The sequence below is a fragment of the Natator depressus genome, chromosome 2 (assembly GCF_965152275.1).
Source record: "Natator depressus isolate rNatDep1 chromosome 2, rNatDep2.hap1, whole genome shotgun sequence".
NCBI classification, from domain to species: domain Eukaryota; kingdom Metazoa; phylum Chordata; order Testudines; family Cheloniidae; genus Natator; species Natator depressus.
In genome coordinates, this window is record NC_134235.1 from 200349236 (window position 1) to 200360519 (window position 11284).

The 11284-nt window shown below is 49.1% G+C and overlaps 1 protein-coding gene across 2 annotated transcripts; it reads right to left on the bottom strand.

Annotated features, from left to right (window-relative positions):
* Window positions 1-2022: 2022 nt before the first annotated feature.
* PRR15 (proline rich 15) lies at window positions 2023-6542 on the bottom strand. Of its 2 annotated transcripts, none has more exons than XM_074943318.1 (2): window positions 6160-6542; window positions 2023-4181 (listed from the first exon to the last, which is right to left on the bottom strand). In XM_074943318.1, the coding sequence occupies exon 2, from the start codon at window positions 4054-4056 to the stop codon at window positions 3709-3711; it is 348 nt and encodes a 115-aa protein (XP_074799419.1). In that variant the 5' UTR covers window positions 4057-4181; window positions 6160-6542; the 3' UTR covers window positions 2023-3708. The 2 variants fall into 2 exon arrangements, with proteins under 2 accessions (XP_074799419.1, XP_074799420.1); XM_074943319.1 differs by lacking the exon at window positions 6160-6542 and adding an exon at window positions 4359-4455.
* Between the last annotated feature and the right edge of the window lie 4742 nt (window positions 6543-11284).

Genomic DNA, 11284 nt, shown 5'->3' on the forward strand with positions numbered 1-11284 from the left:
AACTGGAAAGAAAGCCTCCTTTGGAGTGACAAGAATTCCATACAATTATTGCATAATTAATATGATGACATATTTTCTAGCATTGTGTAAAATCTCGATTCACTTAAGCTAATTAAACCAGTGGGTTCATTGGTTATGGGGGTTAGTAATAGGATATGGAACCTTTTGCCTCTAGAAATGTGGCCCAAATGTATTACCACCTAGAAGCTGATGGCCTCTGTGCAATGAAATGATGGTCACAGCTCATTTTCTAATGGATAAATCCAGTTTGTCAAAAGCCACCATCAACACTGACAGCACTTTTCTTTTTGATAGTTTCAGTGGAGAAGCAAAGGGCTTGACTGAGCCGGAAAACAGAATTATTCTTCCCCACCCCCCGCTCCAGAGCAGTCTAAAGACAGGAAGATTCTTGCTATCCATGCTGTTTGGGGGTAAAATGACTTCACAGTCTGACCCTGTTCTGAGCTCTTACTCATTTATAACATGGGACTTTGACAATTGGTCAGATATTGACCAGTACTGGTATTAAACACTAATAGCAACATTTTGAACATCCTAGCTGAATTCTAACAATAACAACAACAAAGAATCCAAACATAATATTTTGTGGCTGTCTAGGGAGTTTCAACTGTTGATCTCAAAATGTTGTACAAACTGTAGGATTATTCTCATTTTAGACAAGATAGATGAGGCACAGAGGCCCTAAGTGACTTGTCAGAAATTACATAGTCAGCCAGCTGTAGAGTCAGAAGTGGAAGCCCCACTGATCAGCACTACATCCCGTTAAATTTCTTACTGTCCTGAAAGGATTTGCCAGGCCTTAAATACAAATGATCAGCAATGGCTCTCCCTCCTTTCTCAGACTTCTCCTAGGCAGTGCAGGAATTAGCTGTACTCTGATGCTATTTTCATAGACTTTAAGGCCAGAAAGGACTATCATAATCATCTACTCTGACCTTCTGCACTTTGCAGGTCACAGAATCTCACCTACCCACTCCTGTAATAGAGTGACAGTGGAACTGGGAAGACTGGCTTTCCTGGCCTCTTTTTAGCAGGACACAGCGTTACATTCTTTCAATATCCAGCTGCACCTTAACAAGGACAGGGAGCCCATTTGATAAGCTCAGGTAACATGAACAGAGCCAGCACTAGGCATAAGCAGATTAAGCAATTGCTTGGGGCCCCGAGAGCAGTTCAAGGGGGCCCCATTCACTTTTTATTATGTGTTGGAGGTGGGAGGGGAAATATTCCTGCTTAGGGCCCTCAATAGGCCAGCACTGGCACTGCACTCTCTACTTCTAAACAGCAGCAGGCCACTTGTCAAAATTCACTGAGTAACCCAGAGATTTCTGTGATCTTGTAGTAAAAGGACTCCTCTTTGTAAGTCAGTGGAGGGGGGTTGTTTTTAAATAGAGTCCATATGTGTGAAGGGTGGACTGTGGCAGGGATGGGGGAGAGAGGGAGGGACTGCTATATCTAGAAACAGTAAATGGGATGGGAAGGGAAACTCCCATTTAAGCCTTTTTTCCACAAATGCTGCACTATTACAGTGCATGTTAATATTACTTTAACAGCATAAAGTAATATTAGAGTGCACTGTTATAAAGTCATTGATCTGACCAAGTTGTGTGATGGTAGAAGAGTTACTCAGGCAAGAGATTTCTAAAAGTCTGTAAATTAAATATCCCCAGAGGTGGACAGAGCAAGTTAAATTTGTCACAATAGAACTGGGAAGTCTGGCTTTCCTGGCCTCTTTTCAGCAGGACATAGCTTTACGCTTTCCAGACATAACCCCATCTGAACCACCTACTTACAACATTCACTATTTACTCTTCTGAAGAGGCATATGCTATTGTCCCACTTCAGGAACAGTAAATTACTTGGTTAATCTAGACTAGGTTACTCAAAAATCATAGTACATGGAATTTCAGGAGGACTGACTAAAGCCTATTAAATATCACAATCATACATTAATTCGTAGAAGTTTCTAATATGTTGGGAAAGAATTTTCAGTCTCTGCCACGTTGATTTGTCTTTAGTCTCACTTATGGAAAGTGATTTTGACTATGCATAGTTTAGTTTGGTTTTAGGTTTTCAAAACCAGTTTTATTTACCTTAGATACTATAAATAGGTAAGACATTTTTCCACTCTAGTTTTCCTCTTTACATCTCAGCATCTCAGTAGATGTGTTTTGGCTCATGGTTTGCTTTGTAACAGGGCCTTTCTGAAAACTCAAGGGAAGTTTGAGATGTCAATTACTAGGAGAATCAGTACGTCCACTTCATGTTTGATTGCAACCAGCAGAAACATTGGGAACCTTGAGCTTGTTTGCATAGGGATAAAGGCTAAGACTACCACCATCACTACCAATAACCACTTACATGTTCATGGGCATTCTTGCTTTCAGTGTTGGCTGCAATCATACTAAACACAACTCTGTTGAGCATCAGCAGGGTTATTCTCTCCCTAAAAGGTATTTACCTTTTATCACTTACTTTCTTTGGTTGAGTTTCATTAGATTGAAACCATCAGTTACTGGAGAACCATGCTACTAATGCACTGTGTACCTTCCTTAGGGAGCTGAATGACAATTCTGAACAGCTCTTCTCTACAAGAAAACTACAGATTCACCTCTTGAGCACTTGCTTATAATTACCTAGAAGTTTGGTGGGATGGAGGAAGAAGGGAGAGAGAAATTCTATTCAAATATGCAAGAGGCAAATCCTAACACTTAAATGGACCAGGGGAACCCAAGCGCCTTTCACTTACAATAACCCACTTATAACTCACTGAATGTAACAGGGATTTGTTTACTCTTTTGCTTGACGTGTCTATCAGAGGCAAACAGGACCATGATTGTTAGAGATCTACAGGTACCCCGGGAAGTCCTTGGCCTTGAACTTAGGTAAGAGTACTTCGATTTCACTCCCTTTAAAAAGAGGGTTTATCTTAGTGTTTTAGAGCAATGAACAATCCCCTTGGTCAGAAAACTGAGAAAGGATAGCCACCTATTTGGAAAAGCTACTGCAAAGGGTGGAGTCTGCCGTCTGGAGGGACATAGGTTGCCCTGTTGCTGACACTACAACATATTATATTCTAACGTGAATGTAATTGAACATGTTCCTATGCTCCTTCTAGACTTTGGTTTATAAGCGTTGTTAATCTACAGCACACTAGTAATTTATGGCAGTGCATTGTCTTCCTCAGTTTGTAGCGTTTTTGCACCTTCAATTCCGACCAAGAAAGCTGCATTTACACTTCACCTTTATTTCATTATTAAAACTCATCCCCATTTGCTCGAGATATTTTTGATCAAGAAAGGTATCCCGCTCTACCCCCTAAAATAAGCAGCAGGGCAGCACTTGTCAACTCCAGCCAGCGAGGGTGATAGTCCAGTCCAAAGTGCAGCAGTCAGGAACAGAGACACAGGGCGCTGGGATTATTTTTGTTTCCAAAATTCGGAATCCGAACGAGAGAATAGGCTCGTCCCTGGCCCGGTTACAGGGGGGTCACCGCGCCCCCCGGGGAGAGATGGCCTCCTCCGAGCGACGAGGGGCACCCAAGGCGTTTCCAAAGCAGCAGGTGTCTCCTCCTCTAGCCCACAAGGAGCCGTGACTCTGTGGGTGGTGGAAGAGCGAGATCTGGGGGACTGGCTGCAGGGGCCAGGCTCGGTCAGACGGAGGCTGGACGGCAGCACGCAGCCTCAGCTATTGCCTCTCCTCGCTGGCGTGGCTGGGCGCGCTGCCCTCGAACAGCTTGGGGCTCTCGGCCAGCAGAGGGGCTCGCACCTTGTGCTTCTCCTTGAAGCGGCCGGAGTGGGAGATCTTCAGGTTCCTGCGGTTGCCGCCGGCGCCAGGCTTCTCGCCCAATTTGGGCTCGCTGCTGCTGAAGTTGGGCTGCTGGTTCTCCCGAGAGTCCGGGCCGGGGGGCGCCGGCGGGAGGGCGGGCTCAGCCGGGGGCGGCGGCGCTCCGGCCACCAGCCCCTCTTTGGCTTTTTTCCTGCTTCTGGTCAGCGCTTTCCACCAGGAGCCCGTGGTCGCGGTGCTGTCAGCCATCTTCTCCCGGTGCCCAGCCACCGCCTCCGGGGCAGGAGGCAGCCGCTCCCTGCTCCGGCTCGGCTCACCTGGGCTGCGAGCACTTGCGAGGCAGGGAACTCCCCGGGGCGCCCGCGGCGCGGCTCCTGTGCGGGAGGAAAGGAGAGGGAGTGACAGCTGGCAGGGCAGGAGAGCAGAGAAACTGACCAGGCTGGGCAGGAGGAGACGGAGAGGGCCCGAGGCCAGGCTGGCAGGCAGCCTGCCCTGCTCCGAGTCACACAGGGTGTTCTCTACCCGGGGGCTGGCTCTGAGCCCGAACCTACCTGCTGACTAGATGCCAGCCGCTGCCACAGGAACTGGGCTGGGCTTGAGATCCCCTTCTGCCCCAGGTGGCTCTATCACCTGAGTGGGTGGGGACACTAACTGCGGGAATCAGACGGGGGTGAGCTGTCTCAGTGAAGGGGATTGTGGTTTCCAGAGATACTCAGGATCACAGCACTGGAAATAAGGCTAACGCAACGAAAGAGCTTATTTCCAGCGTGCCCCTGCAGTTCCTGATGGATCAAGCAACCATCACTTAGGTCATTAGGAGCACTCCAGGCCTCCAGACCGGTCCCTATTTTGCAGGGATCTTCGTATGACAGTCAGGACAGACTCGGTAGGCGAGGTACTATCTTGTTATGGACCATTTCGTCCATCTGCCTAGTCTCTTTCATACCGTGGGATCAGCAGGGCTACAACATTGCTGCAAACAACTCCAGACTGAGGACGAACAAGTCCCTGCTATTCTGTCATAAACCCTAGAAGTTCTCACAGATTCTTAGTATCGCAAACCACCACCATTTCCCTGATTTAAAAGATAGGATTGATACAGATTGACTAACCTAAACACAAAGTAGTGAAGAGCGGAGTAATCTATTCATTTGGAGTCCATAAAAGCCCCGGCTTTGGAGAATTAACCCTACCCCAAGTTTTTGCACGTGTGCAGATCAGTAGTAACTGGAGAGGGGACTTTGCTTTAACTTTTCAACCAGAGAGTCAGACACTTAGCAGAAGTCAGGAGGGCTTCTTTGTTCTGGGAGAGCGAAGCCAAAGGTCTTGTGATAGTGCCACTATTTTCACAAGTCATAGCTCCTTTCACAACGCTTCAGTACTTTCACTAAACCAGAGCGCCAGGCGCAGAACCAGGCCAGATAAACGCTGAACTGAATTTTAGATGGACTTCTTATTCAGGTTTTATCCGAGCCAAGCTCTCCCCTCCCCTATCTGTGCAATTGATCCTCCGCCAAAGGTTATTCACCTCTCGATGCACATAGGGTTAACTGCACACCCACCAATGCCCCGAGGGTCTCCATCCCACAAGATCCTGCCCTCCTGCTTTACCTCGCAAGGCCAAAGCCACCGAGAGAGCGAGAGAGAGGGCGAGCGGGCCATTACAGACAGCGCCCGTTTAGCCCCAACTCGTAAACCAGAAAGCGCGCACACAGCCAAACTCAGAGCCAGGACCGCAACACGAGGCTTGTCTCTAAAAGTGGCGTGAACAGAGAGGTTAAGAATGGACAGGTTCCTTGCTCGCCTGCCTGGGCTTAGAGCAGCGCAGGCCGGACACCAGCGAGGCATCGGGAAGGCGCAGAACAGGATCCGCCGCTAAGTGGCTGCATCCCTCGCGCCCCGAGAAGCTGCCCCCGCGCGCAGCGGGAGACCCCGGGGGGTTGCAGGCGCAGCGTGTCGTATTCCTTGGTAAGGGCGCGCGGGGCAGGGCAGCCAGCGGGCCCCGTGTCCCGGGAACCAGCCAGGTGCCGCTGAGTTCGGCCACCAGCGGCAATTGGCGCCAATGGGGCGAGTCAGCTGGGGAGGCAACAAGTCGGAGGGTGCCCGGGCCCCAGCTGGGGGGACACGCCGGGGAAAGTTTTGCAGAGGGGCCGGGCCGAACCCGGCCGGGAAGGGCGTGGGGCTAAGCGCAGGCCCCCGGCCTCGCGGGCGCCCCACCGGCAGCCGCCCGCTGCGGGGCCACAGCAGCGCTTGGCTCGGGGCGCCCGCGGCCGGGGCAGAGCAGGGAAGGAGCCCGGCGGGAAGCAGAGGGAGGCACCTGCGCGCCGGGGCAAAGCCGGGCCGAGCTCTCACCTGGCGGGAATCTGCGAGGGCCGGCGGCGAGGCTCCCTCCGCCCTAGGGCCCGCGCCTGCAAGGGGGAGCCGCGGCGAGTGTCCCTGCGGGGTGGAGAGCGCAGGTAGCCGGCTCCCGGGGGAACTCCCGCTGCCGATGCAACAGGCTGCTGCCAGCGCCGCGGGAGAAAGCCCGGGGCAGACCTTTAGGCGCCCGCCCTCCCGCTTTGCAGGTGAGCCTCCCAGCCGCTCCTTAACTGGCCATTCGGGCAACATCCGCCGGAGGAGCCGCCCGGCCCCTCTCCATCCCTCCGGGGCGGTGGAGACAGGCTGCGTGGGGGATGCGTTTCAATGGACACTTGGTTTGGCCCGCCCGCCTCGCTTTCTCCAGCCTGCCCGGCCGCGTACCTCGCGTGTGGGCAGGAGGCAGGTGGAGGTGAGCCCATTGGCGCTCCCCCCGCGGCGGGGAAGCTCATTGGCTGCCGCGGAGCCCGGCCCGGCGGGGTAGAACAGCGGCAGCAGGGCCGCTCTCCGGGAGCCAGCGGGAGGGAGAGAGGCTGTGGCTCGCGGGCTGCCCCCCAGAGACCAGCCTGCGCCTGCCACCGGCACGGCGCAGCCTACAGCTGGCCTCGGGGAGATCAGGGCCCCAGTTCTAAGCACGGTGCAAACACGCGGGGAGAGAGCGCCCCGGCCCCACAGAGCTCCCGCCACGGCTGTGACAGGCGGTGGGGGAGGAATGTGGCCGGCCGAAGGTGACACATCAGCCCGAGGCAGGACTGGAGCCGCCAGGCAGTGCAGCTCCGCGGACGCCCTGGTGTCACGGCGACAGGACGCATCCCGCCAGTGGCAGGGAAGAATTTTCTCTTTTTAAAGCCCAACGTTTGGTTTAAAAGTAGAATCCTTCCCTCCCCCCACCCGCCCCCGCCCCCCAATGTTTAATGAAAATGCTCTTGATTACAATGTATAGTACAGTGGCTCCATTCAAGTCTCGCTGTGTGTTAGCCATTATATAGGCATATACAAAGGCACTGTCCCTACCCTTAAGAACTCACAATCTCTTAAAGTGTGGTTTTACCCCAGTCCTTTAATTGGATCAATGTGAGTGGACCTTTGAAAGCCCTATTGATGGCAGATGTAGATCCGATTGCAGCACTGGGATCAAGACAAACACAGGTGATGGGTTTGAGGAGACCTATTAAGCACAAACACTATTTTTTGGTTAAATTTCTACTACGGCCCAATGCCTCCTTCTACTGATTGGCAGATTTCTTGCAGGCATCACAGCAAAAGTGTATCTTAGAAAAAGGATTTGAAAGAGAAGAGGGCAGTTGCCTTATGGATTAGGTCAGGTGCTCTATGGGTATGTAACAAAACACATGGCTATGAACAATGGACAGTTGTTGTCAGCTAAATTACCTGAATTGCTATAGATCCCAGTCAGCTTTTCACATGTAGTGCATACATGCACATGGCATGCTTTTCCAGAAAAATTAATATGTTGTAGTATTGAAGAAAATCTCTAAATCCATTCACTCTCACTCTTTAAAAACTTACTGCAGTTAACACCCCAAAAATAAGAGAAAGCATGCAATCTAGTAATACCAGCAGAGCGGGTGGGAATCAGGATTCTGAGTTGCTGTATAACCTTGGGTAAGAAGTTGACCTGTGCCTCAGTTTACTCAGCAGGGAAAGGGAAATTGTCTATACCACTGGGTGTAGTGAGGATCAATTAATCAATATTTGTTTTCTGAGTTTTATCAATGGCATTGTCACCAAGTAATGAATTAGACCCATATGGATAGGCCACACTAAAACTCCTGGGAAGGAGAACATTTGCTAGAAATCATACCTGGCAGAAGCAGGCTTAGTAAAGAGACATTATCCTACCCAATAGAATGGCAGCAACAGGAGGCTTGTGTAGACTGTGATCCATTGGTAAAAAATCAGAAGGATCTCAGCCATATGGCGTAACTTGGCTTTAGCCAGACTGCTGGTGAAGGAGAGAGACTATCTTCCTTGTCATCTTTTGGTTCTCCCCACCTCTAACAATCCTGCCCATGTGACACCTCCAGTGGGACTCATTAGGCCCTGATCCTTCCAACACTTACACATGTGCTTAACTTTATTATTGTGATTAGTCCCAATGATTTAAGGTACATGCCTAATTGTTGAAAGGATCAGGGTTTAGGTAGGGTGGGAAAGTACAGTAGGGTGAACTCAAGCAGCATTTTTTAGGATTCAAAATTGTGATGTTGTCTGGAGGAATATGCCATGTAGCATGTGTCCTTTGATTCTTCCCCACTCAGGCTGTCCACCTCCCTCATTGTCCCATGGAATACGAATCATGTGGATGAGCTTGTGATTGCTGCATGGTGGCATGGAATACGACCTTGCAGCCAAATTCTCTTCTGCATAGTCTCCCCATATGATTTTATGCTTGATTAAGGCTCATTTGCTCCCCTCAGTGCCCATCAGGATAAGGCATGTGGGCATTAATAAGAATGTATTAATGGGGGAGAGGAGCAATGGGCAGACTCCAAGTGTGTATATGTAATCCTTTATAAAATGCTCCCTACAAGAGGGAGTCTCCCCTTAAGTAACCTGAGAGATAACATGGGTGTTGCACTGGATCCTAGCAATCAACTAACCTGTTTTAGTGTTTGTAGGATCATGGCTTTGAGCTCCATCAGACCCATGTCAGGGTCAAGGGCCTTCCAATGAGAATATCCTACTCCCAATCCCCAGGCATTCAGATAGATAACCTGACCATTGTATTATATTAATATAATTGACCAGTAATAATAGTTTCCATACCTTTCTCAGAGAAATTGTGATATGCTACTTTTCTTATTATTTTATGATTATTATGGGCCTGAATTGCTAAATTCAGATAAAGATTCAAACTTCCCCAAAATTCAGTTATTCATACAAGGGGTTTTGATTCAGGTCTGTTTCTAAAATTATATAGTGAAAGAGATCTGTCCATTCTTGAGAAAGACACAGGTGGTCTGAAATTTTCTATGAAGTTTTGAGGCACACACCTTTCTCTAATAGGGGGCGGGGAAGGAAATGAACTCTGTGTGCATGTGTATGGTTGCATGCCTGGCCAAGGAATGCTAAAACTTGTTCTGTATTTGAAAGTCGTCAGTGCAGGTCAAAGTCATAAAATACTGACTGACACAAGATTGTTACAAAGGTTAGTGTTTACATAGAAACAGCTTCTTTGGAAGTGAAAACTTTACATGCTGCTGTTACTCCCTTCTTTCAAGATGCTGACTGAGGCATTTGCTGATTGCATGGTCAGAGAGCATTTTCTCTTTGCAGTTAGTCAGCATGCTTCTGCATACTGTTGTGGAGTTCGTATAAGAGAAATAGGAAAGTAGCTGATGCCTTAATTCTTTTAGTGTATGTTAGCTAGATGCTAGAGTAATGTAACTAGATATGTTACTGGATTCAAAAAAGGGTAATTCCTGCCCTTTCTTTGTGGGCATGTAGGACCAAACTCGGTCTTCTGTTGTGTCAGAGCTTCGGGGGACTGCCTCAGCTAACGGTCTGCATCCCACATGTTCTATGGAACAAAATCCTAAAGGAGCTCCTGTATGCTTCAGCATGGCACTTAGGTATGGCTGGTGGATCAAGAGCTATGGTCGTTCCCTCCATATGGAGTTGGGGATGCAATAGCTGCTGGGAGCTATTGTAGCTCCTAGGGTGCAGTAGTAGCTGTGGGGAGGCTCTGTGGGCTTGGAGTATTCCTTTTTCCCAACAGTCTCCTCTGTGCACACTCCTAGTTACATGGGCTGTGGGCAGTGTTGAGGATTTGGCCCAGAGGAAGCAGAGTGGCTCAGATATTCTGGTGGTGGGGGGCTATAGATGTTATAGCAGATTGGTCTATTGTCTGATGAGTTGCAGTTACTTTCTCCCCAGCCTGGCCCATACAATTGTGGTGTGACCCATTGTAGCAAACGTGGTGTGTCACTGATCCTAGCAGGACAAGGATTTTAAAGAAAGATTTGTGGTCATATTTCTCTTTGTAACCCGTGTGTCACAGGGTCATTTATCTTTCCAGCTATGCCTCAGATTTCACTCTGGTCTGTAGTTTTCCTCTGCTGATGGGGTAGGTTAGCCACTGAAAACAGGGAGAAACTGAATGTGGAGCCAATGAGCCCTGCTCTGCACTCTGTTACACCTGTTTTGCAGCTTGAACAGAGTTAGGAACATAGGGAAGGAACCTTCTGGGTCCCTGAGTCTAGTACGCCGCTAACGCAGGCAACCATATCATATAATTCCGTTAATAAATGTATCGAGTTCCATCTTAAAACTAGCTCGGTTGTTTACACTGGCAGAGAACTGGGCCCTGTATCTTATGTGAATACTATTTATTGCTAAGTAGCTTCATTTTTAGTTCTTCATACAACCGCCTCCACAGTTTTCCCTCTTTTGGAACTAGCTGGCTATGAGCCTCACAAGAGGGGGTTAAAGAGTAGGATTCAGCACTGTTCTCCTGGACCCATAGCAGGTACTAACCTTCAAACCACCACCAAGAAACAGAAGGAAGAAAAATGGAATGTTTCTCTGCTAATGTAAGTAGGTCCAAGATGCATTAGTATTACTGTAGGGAGTCACGTGACTGGTGCCCCGTCTGCTAACACACAGGAAAGACACTTGCGGCTGGTGAGTGGTATAGGCTGCAGGCAGAGTAGCAGCACTCATATACAAGAAGAAGCCACAAAGGCATCTGAATGGCAGAAACTAGAGGGTGCGTAGTGCTTGCAGTACTGGTGAATGTGCAGTGAGCTGACAGAGCGCTTTGAACTGAAGGAGAAGGAGGTTGAATAACAGCTCCCTTCCGGGATGTGGACATGAGCAAGGTTCATGCCCAGTAGTGTTGTGGTAAAAAAAAAAAAGTGGATAAACTAATCTAAATTAAAGTCCCTACACCTGCAGTGAGAAGCAGGTGCTCTCCATTTACCTATGTTTACCCTCAGCTACACTACTGTTCTCACCTCCGGGACACCTGCTGATAAAATGGACTCTTGTTAGAGCAGAGGCTTCATCTGCTTCTAGTGTCCCTTGAGGGGACACGGTCCAAAAGTGAAGTGATGCACGCCACAGGGGAATCTTGCAAACTACTCTCACCACTCTTTAG

Bases quoted from the DNA above. Each gene is read 5' to 3' on its own strand.
- PRR15 (XM_074943318.1), bottom strand. From the start codon at position 4,056: ATGGCTGACAGCACCGCGACCACGGGCTCCTGGTGGAAAGCGCTGACC.